This window comes from Camelina sativa, chromosome 20, assembly GCF_030686135.1.
Source record: "Camelina sativa cultivar CO46 ecotype springtype chromosome 20, ASM3068613v1".
NCBI lineage: Eukaryota > Viridiplantae > Streptophyta > Magnoliopsida > Brassicales > Brassicaceae > Camelina > Camelina sativa.
Genome location: NC_141899.1, coordinates 29,605,215 through 29,622,621, shown reverse-complemented (window position 1 = coordinate 29,622,621; position 17,407 = coordinate 29,605,215). Strand labels below are relative to the sequence as shown.

Sequence of the window (17,407 nt, the reverse complement as noted above, 5' to 3'; positions counted from 1 at the left end):
GCCACTTGCCTCCAAATCCATCTCCTTACAAGTTCCTGAAAATATATGTTGTATCTTTGTCCTTTTCGACTTTGAGCTCACTGTTGGATTTCCATTGCTCTACAAGCGACGAAAGGACATAGACAACATGAGTCATTTCTGTCCTCTGCTCTGGTTCCTTGGTGCAGCAGTGACATGCGAGTTTAGCTACTTCCTCAATGATGTCGTTGTCATTACCTTTGCCAATGTACTCTTTCTCAACAACCATCTTCTTGAAAGAAATTAATAGCAATGTGAGTATCATCTTTGGATCAAGTCTCATCTGTAGATTTTGGCCGGTTATCAGCTCCATTAGAATAACTCCATAGTTGTACACATTAAACTTTCTAGTGGTCCTTTCCGTCGCTGCGATCACAGAGTTTTCAGATGTTAGTTACAAATCAAACATATCTTATATAATAAAGTAAAGTTTCCACAAAATTCAATCTATGAAAAGCTTGCATATGTTTCATAATATTCTGCAATGTACCATTCTATTAAATTTTAATATATAAAGTTTATTAATTTCACTAAGTTATTAATTAAAAATTAACTAAGGATCTATGTTAGAGACATAGAAACAATTATACAATATTAGATAAAAATCCAATTTGTTACTTCTTAATCTTTTATTTGTACTAATAGAATATTATATAATGTATTAGATGTTTGAAAAGAAGATGAAAAACTACATGAAACTTGAAAACATGTATTAAAATTTTATACGAAAAGACTTTTTAATGAACTAACAAAATCCTACGTGACAATAAAAAATAGATGGTATGACATATGAGAGTCTATTTTAATTATTATAAAAACACATACATAAAAATATTTTACTTATTTTTTTTATATATTTTGCCTATGTTTTGCTTAATTTTTTTGGTAATTTATTTTTTCATATTAAACTGTATGTAAGATGTTACGTAATTGCAAAATATAGTATTAGTGAAATTAGTTGAAAATACTTAATTATATGTAATGCGTTTCCAGTTTTGTGATGTTAGAAAATAAAATTTTCTACAGAGAAAGGGTGATGTTAGATATTATGTGAATCATAATTGATGATATAACTGAATGTTCCAACAACAAATTTGGTTCTGATTGATTATGTGCCTTCTTATGTAGACGGACTAAACCGAAATAAGAAACTTTGGCGCGCATATCTTGTAGGAGAAGAATGTTCTAGGGTTTCAGGTCCCTGTGAATGTAGCTCTGACTCTGACGCGCCTAGGTATGGATATACTCCTCTCCTCTAGCCACATCCAACGCAATAGAGAGACGTCTTGTCCAATCGAGTTTTCTCAATCCTTGGTCCTTCCAGTCAAAAAGATGTCTGCTTAGCGTCCCCTGCGCCATGTACTCTGGTAAACCAACATCCTCTCGTTTCTGTCGAGGCAGTACCCATGAAGAATCACAAGGTTACAGTGATGAACCTTAGTTAGAACTCGAACCTCGGATCTGAACTCATCAGCGCCTTTCCCACCTAAGACAGGCTGCTCCATCCTATTTATCTTTGTTGCTCCGTGGGCTCAAACCCCCTTTCACCACGACCACAAAACAGAGCGAGAATAAAAAAGACAGAGTCCTGAACAAAAACCAAGAAAAGTAAAGGTCATTAGAATATCTACTACTAACACAAGTATCAGAGCAAAAACATTTTTTTTTTTTTTGAATGAACAGAGCAAATACAATTATCATTATCATAATTATCAATCATATAATAACACTGTTAATCTGGTTCAGTTAGATTGATTCACAAGTAAAGTATGCTTTAACTTAAATCTGATATAAGGAAACTAAACCAGAGCTACCCAGTGATCAAGAACTGATCAGCTAACTCTAATGATCTCTTATCAACATCTTCTTGGCAGCCAAATCAATTGCAATGGTTCATTGGTTGAAATACGATTTCTCCATGGCGATGTAATCGAACTACCATATCTTGTAATGGTTCATTGGTTAAAATATAATATAGATTACTTAAAAAAAATTCTTATAATCCTCTATCGTTTCGACTCCTATATAATATTCTTCCATATCTTGTCTATGGTAAAAAAACTCCCTTCGTTATGTTCCACATACTGCTTTGGTTTTATTTTTATTTTTTTTTAATATCTAGACATGTTACTTACTTCACTGTTTGCAAAAGCTAGAGAAGAATATCAAAAGAAAGATGAAAGCAAACCGTATTCATAAACAATGTTGGGTCCAGCGGGGAAGCTTTGAACTTTAAAGGAGAGTTTGGATCACATTTAAGTCAAACCAACTAATTAGCCTCAGTAAATGATGAGGAGACAAGTTTGTAATCGTGACAATCAAAGGAGAATAGGAGACTGCAAGAAATACATGCAAGACTGGAACAGCAGATTGAATGAGGTCCTTTCAGTTTGATGTCAAGATCCAACTAAAAATTAGGTGGGCCAAGATTTCTCTGTCGGACTAGCTAGGCTATATATGTATTTAATCAGGCAGCTTAAGTCGAGAATATGCTGGTTAGACCATATTCTAATTAGATTCAAAAAATAAACAAACTACAGTAATAGATATTCGTAATACAGCTAGCAGTGTAGTACGAAATCTTCCTCCTATATACGTCACCGCACTGTTTTGTTTCAATAAGAAAGAGCTGATCAAGACATGGAATATGGATGTTAAAACTAGATGTCTAAACGGTTTGAGACTTAAATCAGACATGGAATATGCATGTTAAAAGAGCTGATCAAGCTACGCTCCAATTTCACATTCTAAATTAGTTTTTTTTTTTTCGGCAAAAATAAATTTCATTAAATTCAAAGAGTTATTACAAAGATATACATAACTATTGCAACACAGTCATTACATATGTACATGTATATGTCATACACTAAAAAATAATACAACATAATGGGTTTTTAGGATGCTTTCCGTAGAGTAGTGCTAAACTAGGGTTTTGCTCTGAATATTGTGTTGTGTTATTGACTTTGATGAAGAGATTACATATATATAGATGAGAACATGAGAAGGAAATATATTATCATAAAGAAAGTAAATCTTCTATTCTTCTATCTCTTCATATCTTCATATCTTCGAAAGCCTTTTCTTAGGCCTTAAGCCCATCACGTTAATTCACCATCTATTACTCCCCCTCAAGATGGAAAGTGGAGATCTCGAACACCCATCTTGCCAAGTAGATACTGAGACTGAACACGGCCAAGAGCCTTCGTAAGAAAATCAGCCAACTGCTCTGTAGTACGAATATGACGAGTAGACACGATGCCTTCCTTGATCCCGTCTCGAATAAAATGGTAATCTTTTTCGATATGTTTTGTACGTTCATGAAACACAGGATTTGCAGTAATGTAAAGAGCAGCCTTATTATCACAATGAAGAGTGACTGGTTCGGGATGAGGAACATGAAAGAGTAAGATCAACTCCTTTAACCACTTTATCTCTTGATAAGCGAAAGCCATAGCTCTGTATTCAGCTTCAGCGGAAGAGAGAGAGACTGTTTTCTGCTTCTTGATTTTCCAACAGATAGGAGATTTCCCAAGCAAAACAACATATGCGGATAAAGAACGACGAGTCTTTGGACAAGTGTTGTAATCAGAGTCACAATATGCATCAAGGTGAAGATCGGAATTATTGCTTAGTAAAATACCTTGCCCACAAGTCCCTTTTAAGTATTTGACGACACGAACAGCGGCTTCCCAATGACAGAGTCGTGTGGTTGCGAAAGAAATTGTGCCAAAAGATGAATCACATAGCTTAAGATCGGGACGTGTAAGGGCTAGATAAACCAATCAACCGACGAGTCGACGATATTGAGATGGATCCGAGTAAAATTCTCCTTCATCTTTAGCGAGATTATGATTTTGTTCAAGAGGACTATCAATGGGTTTAGCTCCGATCAGACCACACTCAGCAATAATATCCAATGTGTATTTGCGTTGAGAAATATGTATTCCTTGTTTCCCTCGTGAGACTTCAATCCCAAGAAAAAATTTTAGAGGACCCAAATCTGTCATATGAAAACATTCACTCATATATCTCTTAAACTTTGTTGTTAACGCAGAGTCATTACCTCCTACGATGAAGTCGTCCACATAGATCAAAACGTAGAGACAGGAACCACCGTTCGAGTATGTAAAGAGAGAAGAGTCTGTGTAATTGGTTTTAAATCCAAAGCCGACAAGTGCATTAGAAAGCTTGGAGAACCAACACCTTGGAGCTTGTTTAAGACCATATAGAGACTTCCTAAGACGACACACCTTGGAAGGATCATCAGTTGCAACTCCAGGAGGGAGTTTCATGTATATTTCTTCCTCCAAATCACCATGCAAGAAAGCATTGTGAACATCCATCTGAAATAATTCCCATCCACGAACAGCAGCAACTTTCAACAAAGTACGAATCGTTGTCATCTTAACAACTGGTGCAAATGTTTCATTATAGTCAGTTCCTTCCTTTTGTCGATTTCCAAGAGCAACTAACCGAGCTTTGAACCGTTCTATCGATCCATCAGACTTATATTTTATACGAAAAACCCATTTATAGCCTACTGCATGCTTTCCTTTGGGTAATGTTGTAGTGTCCCATGTTCTGTTCTCCTCAAGTGCTCCAACCTCTTTAGTTACCGCATGATTCCATCGGGGATCACGCATCACTTCGTGAAAGGAAACAGGTTCGGTGTTGGCACTAATGGAGGCCAAAAACAGCTGTTGCGGAGGAGAGTAACAGTCAAGGGATACATAATCAGAGAGAGGGTAGAGACACTTACTTGAGGACAATTGGAGAGCGAGAGATGAGGCATGAGGGGGTTTATCAAGTTGCGTTCCAGAATAAGTAACATATGGCTCAAGGAGCACAGACCTCATCTTCTTTCTTTTGCCAACTCCAAGTTCTTCAATCACATTCTCTGTATTAGTATCTGTATCTGTAGCAGTAGGTTGCGTGAGTTGTTCGGTCGAGTGTAAGTCAGGATCTTTGGGCTGAACAGATACTGGACATGGCAACGGATCGATCGGTCTTGTATCCAGATCGAGCGGTTGAACAGTGGTTAGGTTTTGGCAATCTTCTAAGGATTGCACCTGATCGTTCGGTCTTGTGTCCAAATCGATCGGTCTAACGGGTTCGGGAAGTGCATTAGTAAGTGGGTTTGGAGCAGTCAATCCGCTGTTAGGAGTGAGTGGTTCAAAGTCAGAATCGAGTACTCTATCCTTATATGCATTTGTAAACTCCCCCTGTCGACCATAGTTCACGTCATCAGCATCTTCTACTTCTAGATTACTTCCAGAGTAAGGAAAGACGTCTTCATTGAAAATTACGTCACGAGTAATAAACATTTTGCGAGTTTGCAAATCCATCACTTGCCATTCTTTCTTACCAAATGGGTAGCCGAGAAAGATACAACGAGCACTACGATCTTCGAATTTGTCGGTCGAACATCTCACCAATTTTGCGTAACAAAGACATCCAAATGTCTTGATTTCATCATAGGAAAGAGATTTCTGAAACAAAACTTCATATGGTGTCTTGCCTTGAAGTAGAACTAATGGTGTTCGATTTATCAAATGAGTGGCAGTTAAAATGCTTTCACCCCAAAACCGAATTGGTAGTTGTGCTTGAAAAAACAAAGCACGAGCTACATTCAAATTATGACGGTGTTTCCGTTCGACTCTACCGTTTTGTTGTGGTGTATTCACACACGAAGTGTGATGAATGATGCCATTTTCTGCAAAATATGAGCGCATGCATGTGAATTCTGTGCCGTTATCCGTTCTAATAATCTTGACTGTCTTATTAAATTGTCGAGAAACCCATGCGAGAAAATTTTTTAGCACCATAGAAACTGATGATTTCTCAAGAAGGAGGTGTGTCCAAACAGCTCGTGAGTAATCATCAACAATGGTGAGAAAATATACTGCTCCACAAGTAGTCTTTGTTCTATAAGGTCCCCAAACGTCACAATGAATCAAAGTAAATAAATCATCTGCTTTATTGAAACTTTCAGAAAACGGAACACGAGTTTGTTTAGCCTTGAAGCAGACATCACAACATTCCTCTAAAGCACTAGTACTACTATTGAAAACACCAACATCTGAAAGAAAAGATAATACTCTTGGCGAAGGATGACCCATTCTCCTATGCCACAGTTCACGATTATCAGCTTTGCTAACCTGGTTCAGTTGAGGTACGACCGCACCCGCAAGATGATAAACTGTAACAACCCGTCTCGCGGACCCCACTAGCCCACCGCTAGCTGCCCCAACGGACCGTCCGTGGACCCCACTAGCCCACCGCTAGCCGGCCCAACAGACCCCAAGCTGGCCCTGCAGGGCATCGATCCTAACCCATCACTGTGGATATCCCAATCCACCAGTAGGTTATTGGTGCGCCAGGCGTTCCTCGAACCATGGTCCCTCACCCTTTAACAACCTTCCCACAGGACAAGCTGTCACCAATTGATCTGCATCTGTTGGGCCGGCTAGCGTTGGGCTAGTGGGGTCCACGGACGGTCCGTTGGGGCAGCTAGCGGTGGGCTAGTGGGGTCCCGCGGTGGGCTAGTGGGGTCCGCGGGATGGTCCGTTGGGGCAGCTAGCGGTGGGCTAGTGGGGACCGTCCGTGGACCCCACTAGCCCACCGCTAGCCGGCCCAACATACCCCAAGCTGGCCCTGCAGGGCATCGATCCTAACATATCACTGTGGATATCCAAATCCACCACTAGGTTATTGGTGCGCCAGGCGTTCCTCGAACCCTGGTCCTCACCCTTAAAAATCTTCCCACAGGACAAGTTGCCACCAATTGATCTGCAGGTCAATACTTTAAAATCTCTTGTTATTGAACTGATGATTGTTGTACCATTAAAATCCTAATCCACAAAACTGTTTTGAAGAACAGTGGATTTTAAAGTAGATTTTTAAATCATCTATTCAATAACAAGAGATTTTAATGGATTTTAAAGTAGATTTTTAAATCATCAGTTCAATAACAATATATTTTAATAGACTTTTTAAAATCCATGATTGAATAACATAGAATTTGTAAATTTCACACAAATCACTTAAAATGTCAAGTTGAATACACCCTCCGTAGTGTTTTCATGTCAATTAATATATCGATAAACTAATAGTTTTATAAATCAGTAATTGAATAAGGACAGTGTGTAAAATGCATTATTTTCTAAGTTCAACAAAATTAAATTTCATGCACTTTGAAAAGCAGTACAGGACATTGAATAATGACAATGTGTAAAATGCATTCTTTTATTTTCTAAGTCTATTTAGCTCATATTGTCATGATTCAACTAAAATGTCTCTATCAAATTGAAGCTAATAGAACAATATATTACGTAATTAGAAAAATAAAAACAAAACAAATTAAAGAAACCATGATTGGGTTTGGATTGGATAATTTAATATGGATACTCAGAAATGGAACCACAAATACGATCGACAACCCTTAAAATCCAACTCTCATTTTTTGCCGCTAATCAATCCCACACCCAATTTTGTTGTGTCGTCCGTACATGTGTCTCATCAAGCTCGTCGAAGTTAGTAATTGTAAAAAGTTTAGTAGACCGACCATAAATGGGCTTACGACGGCCCATTATCCCCAAATTAAGAAATGCTTATTCTTCTTTATTTATAAAGCAGTGGCCCACATAGTAACGGTCCAATTTCACAGTCTAAAATGCGTGGGGTCAGACTTTTGTAACGGTCATCTACTTTCCTTTTTTTTACCCCCACAAAAATAATATATTAATAAACTCAAATTAAAAAGAAAAGTAAAATTGCCGTTAAAAAAAAATAAAAAAAGGGAAATCTAAATCCCTAAATCCCCAAAGGACACACACTCTTTTCTCTTCAGCTCAACTTCTGAAGTCCTAAGCTCAGTTTAAAAATCATCTCTTTGTGATGTTAACTCTTTAAGGCGCAAGCTCTTCAAAGGAATCTGTTATCTTCAAACTCTCTAGCTAGCTCTTTGAGGTTATTAGAAGAGAATGGGTTGCTTACTAGGTTGCTTCGGTCGTCGGAAGAGTCATCGTCGCCGTCAGAGACGTCGTGAATCTTTCCAACCACGTTTAAACGTAAGTTTCTATTTTCTCATGGAAAAAGTCGATTTTGTTTAGTGTTGAGTTGGTTTTATTTAGCTTTGATTTTGTTGGGTTTTGCTTGATTTGTAGTAATTTATTTCGTTTTATGTAGAGAATCTCTGAAGGGTCTGCAGAAGATGTTGATGTGAATCTTAGGGTTCCTATTGTTGATGAAGTTCCAAAGATTGTAAAGGATGACCATTTAAATTTTAAGGTTGCTAGTGTTGTGGAAGAGTCTCCAAAGGATGATCATGTGAGTGTTGTGGAAGTCTCTAAAGTCTCTGTGATTCCAATCACTGATGATATCTTGTAAGTATTGTGTGTTTTGTTCTTTTTGTACACAGACTCGTGCTTTGTGTTTTGTGTTAGCTTAACAGATTTTATTCTTTTATTTAAATTGCAGTGACAAGGTTGAGGAGAAGAAACACAGTCCGAGTCCGAGTCCGAGTCCGACTAGGAAGAAAGTGACTTTTGACACGAATGTCAAAACATATGAACACATTGTAGTAGATGAATCTGTTGAGTTCTCTGAAGAGAAGAAAGAAGAGGTGAAGACGTCGAGGCAGGCTCGATGTTCATCTGAGGGGAGTGATGTAACCTCGAACTCGTCAGGGTCTTATCCTTCAAACCACAGATACCAGAATTGTAGAGAAAGTGATGATGAAGAGGAGGATGTAACGGATTGTGACGAAAGTGATCTAGATGATGATGATGATGATGAAGATGGTGGGTTACTTGATGAAGACTATTATGATGATGATGATAGTTATGATGATAAGCTGCACAACTGGGATAAACAAGTTTACACTGAGGAGATTGCAGATAACGTTATGGACATAGAGAAGATAGGAGAAAAGACTAATGCAAGTGCTAGAGACAGAAGCGGATATGTCAACGCAGTACTGAACCCGATCGAGAATCTCAACCAATGGAAAGCTGTGAAATCCAAAGGAAGAACAACACATACACATTCTCGAAAAGAGAACGCCGTTAATGCTTCCTTCAGCTTGGAGCCTCAACAGGTTGATGAATTGTCATCATCATTCAGCTTGAACAGGAGATCAAGAGATGAAACTAAGAAACAGAGAACTCAAGAAGTAGCTGTTGATGCTAGTCTCTCAACTTGGCTATCCACATCTCCGACCACGAACAGCGGATGCAGCAGTGTTGAAACCGCAATGTCAGAGAAGAAGAAATACTCGAAACCGGTTCAAAGCCACGACGAAAGACCTATATTGGGAGCATTGACTGCAGCGGAGATTAAGCAGTTCTCAGCCACGAACTCGCCGAGGAAATCGCCAAGTAGAAGCCCTGAATCACCGATCATCGGAACAGTTGGTGGTTACTGGAACAATCACTCAATGGTCACCAGCAAGAACAGTCGAAGCTCTTAAAACTCGAATTCCACATGTTTTGGTTTACACTGATTCTGTGAGTAAAAATTTCATTTATTTATTACTAAGTTGCCTTTGTGAAATTATTTCATCACTTTGTTTGTTTGTTTGTGTGTGTGTGTGTGTGTCTTTGGTTGATGATTACCAAATCGTTATGTGTGTTGTGTAATGTGATTTGATTTATTATTATTCATTCTATTTGTTTGTATTTTTGTCTATTATTTAACATGTGATTCAAAGTATGAATTGTTTTTCTCCTTACAAAAACCCATATGATCAAACAAAGGAACACCCAAATCGAAAAATAGCCCAAGCAAAATGGCTCATAAGGGCGACTAAACGCAAACGCAGTAGCGGTGACTAATCAACAGTCGACGCCACACTGTTTCAGTAACGGACCAGTCTGTTTTGGCAAGAACGGATCAATCCGTACCCAAACCAACGAGAAGATAGACGCGAGAAGGATAGACCAAAGCACAACGATCGTCGGGGTTCTGTTTTGCCGACCCATCAAACCTTTGAGGAAAGGGTAAAGATGAACAATGACCCAAAACGCGAAAAACAGTTTCCCAAACAGCGGTCCCCAAGAACCATATCCATTGTTAATAGCGTCAGAGACTCCGGCTACAACACCGACCATGTTGAGGATAATGAGTGTGGTCGGAGGGATGAGAAGAGTGGTCCATTTGAAGAGGTAAAGATCTCCAAACTCATCAGCTTCGTCACTAGCTCCTTTTGACGTGACGGTGAAGTTAGTGTCAACACCAAAGAGGACTTTGAGAAGACCTTGAAAGACGGCGAAGAGATGAGCTGAGACACCACCAATCACCCAGAATTGTTCGTTACGCCAGAGGTCGTTGATGCTCACGCCGCTCCACCGGAGTTCTAAGATCGCCGTCGCAATGATTGATAAGAACAGTGCCAAAAACCATATGCTTGCGAAATTGTTGATCTGAATCAAAAGAAAGCAAATGGGTGTTAATAAAGTTTGATCATTTAATTGATTTTGTGACAAATCAAGAACATTTAGGGTGAAAGTGTGAATCTTTAGATAATTAAGGACTAAAAGAGTGAACTTTTATGAATTGTAAAATAGTGGTTAAACGGATTTTTTTGATCATTTTCTGATTTTGTGGGTTTGGTGGGGGCCAATCAACAACATTTAGAAACTTTAGGGGTAAAAGTGCAAACTTTTTGGAGTTTAAAGAGTAGAAAAATCAGTCTAAATGTAGGAATAATGAATTGGTTTCTAAAAATTTGGGCAAAATATGTTTTTTTTTTTTTTAATAATGATTTATGGGTAAAAGTGTAAACCTATAGGAGTTTAAGGTGTAAAGAAAATTATAATGAGACTTACCGTTGGAATGATGAATTTGCCGGTGAGAAGACAAACGGCTGGAATAGTACAATAGGCAAGGAGAGGAATAGAAGTGAAAGGATAAACAATGGTGTTGATGTAAGCAAGACGTTCAAGAATCTTAAGCTTGCCTCCCCAAGCATACCACAAAGGACAATGACGGCTAAAGAAGATTTCGACAGAACCGAGTGCCCATCTAAGCACTTGGTGCAACCGATCCGACAGATTGATAGGAGCTGATCCTTTGAATGCTGGTCTTTTAGGCATACAGTAAACTGATTTCCAACCTCTACAATGCATTCTGAATCCTGTTAGGATATCTTCTGTCACTGATCCATAAATCCATCCAATCTGAATAAAAAATTCAAATACCAAATGCAAAACATTAGAGTTCACACTCAAATCATTATCATTACCATAAAACTACATCATGTTGGTCATCTTTTCTAGTCAGTTTTTGCAAATTTAAAATTATGCAAAGTCGCTTTTCCGGAAATAAATAAAAAGTTTGAATTTACATGGTATCGTAAAATCATATAATATATTATGACTAGTAAAATTCGGTTTAGTTGATGAATTCTGCTGTTTAAAATTCTCTAATCATATTTTTAAAAAATGTAAATGAAAGAAAATATTTTGTTTTAGTTAATTTCTAGAATTGAAAATAAAATTTTGCAAACTAATTTTTGTAATTGAAATTATTTTTGTTCATTGTTTTAGCAATTCTGCAATATTACCATTAGAGCCTATAATTAATTGATATTTACCTCTTTGCCCCATTCAGTCTTCTCTTCGTAGCCACAGCTAATAACATGAATGGCTTCTTTGATCAAGGAGCTCGTGTTCGTCGCCTCCGGCAAACCTCCCTTCTCCATCAACGTCGATGCAATAAACACAGGTGACATCCCAAACCTCTTCTCAAAGTTCTTCTGCGACATCAACGACGATTTCTCAAGCTCATCGTATCCTTCAAGCCCTTCTTCAATATCTTCCAAATCAAATATCGCCTCCGTGGATCGCTTCCTTGTATAGCTGCTCATCGTAGTGTCATCACTCTTCTTCTTGCTCTTCTTCCTTAGTTTAGATAACAAGCTCTTGATTCCTGATTTCTTCTTTGACGGATCTGATGATTTCGATTTGTGATGGTGACGCTTACCTCCGCCGCAGCAACAGCAAAGCCACGACGGCCAACAGTCGCAGGTCATTTTCTTGCGCTTTTCCGATACCGGAGGTTCGTATCCGTATAACGCTGGTCTGTTGAATACACATCCTGTTCCTACATAGACTGGTCCTTGGATCCCATCTAAGCCTCTCATGTTTATCTACAAGATTTGAGACAGATATATTAGGGTTTTGAATTTGAGTTTGGGGGGTTTTTGTTATGGTGATGATGATGATGGAGACTTACATCGAAGAAGACGATGTTTCTGTTGGCGTATCGATCGTTGTGATCGATTCCATCGAATCTTTGAGGGAATTGAACATAACAAAGCTTTTTACCAAGCTGTGGATCCATTAGGAAGCACATTGATTCTCTTATGGCTTTACTGTTGTTGATGTAGTGATCACAATCTAGATTGAGCATGAATGGGGCATTTGTGAGCACTGCTGAGACTCGGACCTGCAACATTTCCTCAAAAGTTAGATTTGGTTTCTGACGGAGCTTTTGATTGGTTTGGTTTGGTTTGTTTTACTTACCATTGCATTCATGGCTCCAGCTTTCTTGTGGTGATCATAACCAGGCCGCTTCTCTCTTGATACATACACAAGACGTGGCAATTCGTTACCGTCAATGTCGAATGCTCCTTCTTTTCCTAGATACACCTGAAACTCAAAGTAGTTTCGTTTAGTTGCCAAGGTGGAGTCTTTGATTGTATATCAGAAGCGTTGGGTTTTGAGGTTTTTGTAGTGACCTGAATCATCCCAGGATGATCACGAGTGTTGTTCCCTGGCCATGGTGTACCATCTTGCATCACCCAACCTTCTTCAGGCTTCTTCTGAGCTTTTGCCACTAGAGCATTGATCCTCACTTTGAATTCTTCATATTCTCTCTGCAAAACATTTAGTACGTCAGTACAGATCTGTTGTGTGATTTAAAAGTAGGGATGTTTCTTCACTGACCTTCATTGCTCTGCGATCTTTGACGAATGTAGTTTGGACTTTATCCTTCAAGTAATCAATCTTCTCTGAGAAGTAAAACTCTGGAGCTCTTGGCTCGACATTGTACTTCTTGCAAAACGGAACCCATCTCCTTGCAAACTCTGAAGTTTCAGACAATGTATCGAACAGGAGCATTGATGCACCGTCATCAGACACATAGCAGCTCACCTTATTCACTGGGTAATCAACGGCTAAGATCGAGAGAATAGTGTTGGCTGTGATGATCGGAGGTTCCTTAAGCGGATCCACCGTACTGACAAACACATCAACTGGTGCAAGCTTGTTCTTTTCACCATCCCGTTCGAATCTCATTGAGAGTCGGTCAAGGTATGTCTCTCGGTTAATCGGAAACCATTTCGGGAACTGATCGAGGATCCAAGAGAGTGCAAACCAGATCTCGCAGATGACTGAGATAAGCCAGAGAGGGTATGCGTCTTTGGCTGGTGTCAAGATACGGAAACGGAAGAAGAAAACTAAGATAACAAGACGAAGAACGATCACGATTCGGTATGGACTGATTTTGCTAGACGAGATTGGGACTTTTCTCCAGAGAGGTTGTCTTGCTTCAGCATCTCTGTAATCAACAAGAACTCAGTTACTTACGCTCCAAACCTTTATTACTTGAGATTAAAGAAAGATCAGTGTTTTCTTATTGTTACAAGTATTCGTCTTCTTCATCATCTTCTTTGTCTTGATCATTTGTTTGATCTCCCTTTACCACCAAACCTCTCTTCTCTTGCCTCGCTTTCCATTTATCTACTCGTTCTTTCCACTCCGCATCTGTGTAGCCATCTCTCTCTGCTTCAAAGTCTTTCCCCAACACTTCAAATCAAATCACATAGAAATAGGCCTCAAAATTTGCTCTTATAAATCTCTATGCATATAAAAATCACACATAGCTAGATATATTTTCTATATACCACTTCCAGTTGAAGAAAAGGTTCGACCATTTTGACGCCATTGCTGCTTACTATTGTAGTCTCCATTTTCCTTCAATACCCATAAACTACTCAGAATCTTGATCTCGAATGGGAATGGAGATTACAGAAAAAAAAAAAAGAAAAAAAACAATCGATTTAAGTCATTTTTAGTACCGATCCATAAGCAAAATTCTGGTGAATGGAGGAATCCTGGCGGTTCTTGATATTCAACTCATCATCTGAACCATCAACACCATTGTTTCCTTCTTCATCTCCATCTATTTTCGGAGAGCCTTCAAAGAAATTATTTCACCAATAAGAGAGTCAAGCAAGGGTTATGGATTTGTAAAGACCAAAACAGGGTTTAGTGTAATTTACCTTTGTGGCGTTTGTAAAGAGTGTTGCATTGAGGGCAACATTTGTTACCGTTGCGACGCTCATATTCATAGCAAGGTTTGCAAACCGGGTAAGCACACACGTGGCATGCCACAAAAGTCTGGCCATTGTCGTCGTCTTTGACCTCATCGCCACAGACTCTGCAGATCTTAGCTGAGAAGGTGGAATGACGATGCTGCATCCATAAAAGTGCATAACTTATAAGATTTTAATGCAAACCGAGTTGAATAATTTAGAACAAAACACAGGAAACAAGTTTGATTTGATTCTCTCTTTCTCTCTTACCTCGTCGTCAAAGCTGGCCATGGTGTTTGGTTCCATGGCGAGGCAAGCTGAGCTCAAAAGCAGAGCAGAAGGTGATATAGAGAAATGTATGTGACTATGTGTTTTTAAAGATTGAAGAGATCAGATATGTAATATAAAGGGAAAAGGTTAGAATTTGCTGTGAAGAAAGTTGAGGTTGTACCAAACTGTGAGGTGAAATTGGGTCTGAGGTTTGTGTCATAAGAAAGCTTCAAGAGACAGCAACAAGATTTGGTGGAAGAAGGAGACAGCTCAGTGTACTCAGAGTATTATTTAATTGCTTGAGCTTCCAACTTCTGCTGTTTGTTGTTCTTTTTAGTTCTTTAGAATTTGTATAACTTAGAGTAGCTTTCAAGTTATTATGTATTTCTACTTTAGTCTTACACTCTTACTTAATCCAGCAATGTTCTTGAAACTAAATTAGGTATAGAGAGACTAGAGAGAGAGAGAGAGAGAGGAGATTATATAACAAAAGCCCATAATCAATAATTTCACAAAGGCCCAAAATGGTGATACAAAAGAAAACATCCGAATGCAACACAAACAAAAGATGATCCTGGTTCATGGATCATAAGCATTTAAATTGGTTATAAAAACCAGAAGTGGAGAAAGGAAGAGACATAAATACTCAAGAATCAGATTAAAACATCTGATCTTATTGTTTTGGTTAGGACAGTAAAAATGGTTTGATTATGCGACATAGTAGATGGAGTTAGGGAGCTTGAAGGTTCTCTTGGGAACTGGACAACCTGCGAAGCTGTTCCATTGTGCACCCATTACTCCCCAAACTCTGTACCCAAGACTTGTAAGCCATGACCTCAAATCTGCTTTGTATTGGGTCACACTCTTCTTCTCGTCTGCCTCTCCCCTGCAATTTTCCGATTTGTTAAAAAAGTTATTATACCATAAAAATGATCTTATAACTTAACCGGTAAATATTTTTTTTACATATCGGTTTAACTCGGTTATTAAATATGAATCGAACCGGGAAATCTATATAATATACCTGAGAAGGAGGTTAGACCAGCCGTGGTAACCGGCTTCGATAAGGTTTTCGACGGTGGCGGATCTGAGATACTCTTTACGAGAAGATACCAAAAAGATCTTGAAACCTCTCTCTCTGATCTCATGAAACAGCTTAACCATGTTTGGAAGGGCTGGTGCTTTGCCCATCTTTTGCCATTCCTCGAACTTGGTCTGGTTCAGTTGCTCACCACTGATTCAAATCAATGTAATGTAACATTTCAATCCCGGTTTTATGTCTTAACCGGATTAAAGCTAACCAGACAAAATTTGTAATTTGGATCTTTTTTTGTTGGTTTAAAATATATAATGGAAATTTAATTTATTACTTTATCCAAAATCGAACCAAAAACCAAACTAATATTTGGTCAACCCAAACCGATCGAGCCTAAATGTATGTAGAGTTAAGTTTAGTGTATTTACCCGAAGCAGCCGTTGCTCTTGTGGTAAGGGATGGTGGAAAGAAGAGTGTCATCAATGTCAAAGATCCAAGCATCCATGCCATCGCATGTCTTCTTCTCGCAACAAGTTTTTCCTAGGTAAAGGACAGCTTCATCAATGGCTCTCTCCACATCCTCCTCGTATTGAGATGAGGTCATGTACTTTTGGACGAACCACACACATTCCTGTGGCACCACCAAAAAGTTCCTAATGTTGTTAAGCTCCACGTTGACCCTCCAGCTCTCGCAGTATCCGTTTAGGTTTGGTCCTTTCAAAGACACGGCGGCGGTTTCGCTAGTCTTTGTGGTGGTTGTGGTTCCTTTGAGCTGGTTCAGGATGTTCCAGTCACGAGCTGAGACAACTCCTATGAAGAGGAAAGTGAGGGTCATCGAGAGAAGCAAGGATCTAGCCATGATGATGATGATGATGATTGATGAAGGAGTAGTAGTTTCTGCGATCTGTCTGCGATGTGGTTGTGTGTTTTTTATATAGAGTATGTAGAAGTGCAAGTCAACGTCAGAAAAAAATAATAATAATCATAATAAGTAACGAAGTTTTTTCACCTCGCCCTCTTAACAGTAAAACGTTTTAACAAATTAACCCATTCAACAGTAAACCAAAATAATTTTATTTAACCCATAAAATCGAAACTTAAATAATTATCTCATAGATTCTTTTTACAAGCTTAAATACTAATTAGATGACATAAAAAACGGATACACAAAAACGAAGCCTTTGGAAACATGGAAATGATTTTTACAAAAGATAGCGAAGCTGATACAGATCGATCTAAATGACACTAAAGAAAACCACATGGAGCCAGGGGCCATGTTCACGTTATAGGATCGAATACACAAATTAACTTTTATTACGTAGAGTACAATTTAATTTCACAAAAGACATTAAATATATAAAGTACAAATTTAACAAAAACACAAGGTAAATTTATGTAGTATTTTTTTAATATTTTTTTTGTCAACAACTATTAATTGATTGGGCTTTAAATAATCCAATGATGAGGAATATATATAAATTTTCTTTTAAACTACTAGTTTTGTTTCTTACATTTAAAGATAGAATGTCGGTACATTTCTATACATTGTTTATCAACTGATTCGTTTTCACGTAATGTTACCGTAAGCCTAAAACATTCGAATCAAAGTTCTCATTAGTTTCTCTTTGGTTAAGATGATTTTAACGTTAATTGCACCACTTTTAGTTTGTCTATAGTTTGTCTATTTAACATTTTTGTCCAACCATTGTTTAACATCAACAGATAAATCTTATCATTTTCATGTGACCAAATATACACATTAAAAT

At 38.2% G+C, this 17,407-nt stretch overlaps 3 protein-coding genes across 3 annotated transcripts; 1 reads left to right on the top strand and 2 right to left on the bottom strand.

The window, feature by feature from the left end:
* Nucleotides 1-7,719: 7,719 nt before the first annotated feature.
* Nucleotides 7,720-9,695, top strand: LOC104771562 (uncharacterized). The gene is made up of 3 exons (XM_010496101.3): nt 7,720-8,087; nt 8,206-8,402; nt 8,497-9,695. The coding sequence occupies exons 1-3, from the start codon at nt 8,001-8,003 to the stop codon at nt 9,485-9,487; spliced, it is 1,275 nt and encodes a 424-aa protein (XP_010494403.1). The 5' UTR covers nt 7,720-8,000; the 3' UTR covers nt 9,488-9,695.
* On the bottom strand, nt 9,686-14,928 carry LOC104771560 (cellulose synthase A catalytic subunit 4 [UDP-forming]). The gene is made up of 12 exons (XM_010496100.3): nt 14,606-14,928; nt 14,303-14,495; nt 14,099-14,217; nt 13,925-13,994; nt 13,664-13,826; nt 12,966-13,578; nt 12,758-12,895; nt 12,543-12,668; nt 12,253-12,465; nt 11,612-12,166; nt 10,845-11,195; nt 9,686-10,439 (listed from the first exon to the last, which is right to left on the bottom strand). Exons 1-12 carry the CDS (start codon nt 14,639-14,641, stop codon nt 9,852-9,854), a joined length of 3,165 nt encoding a protein of 1,054 aa, XP_010494402.2. The 5' UTR covers nt 14,642-14,928; the 3' UTR covers nt 9,686-9,851.
* A 156-nt stretch (nt 14,929-15,084) lies between these two features.
* On the bottom strand, nt 15,085-16,885 carry LOC104771559 (acid phosphatase 1-like). The gene is made up of 3 exons (XM_087504442.1): nt 16,070-16,885; nt 15,630-15,839; nt 15,085-15,491 (listed from the first exon to the last, which is right to left on the bottom strand). The coding sequence occupies exons 1-3, from the start codon at nt 16,498-16,500 to the stop codon at nt 15,314-15,316; spliced, it is 819 nt and encodes a 272-aa protein (XP_087360568.1). The 5' UTR covers nt 16,501-16,885; the 3' UTR covers nt 15,085-15,313.
* Between the last annotated feature and the right edge of the window lie 522 nt (nt 16,886-17,407).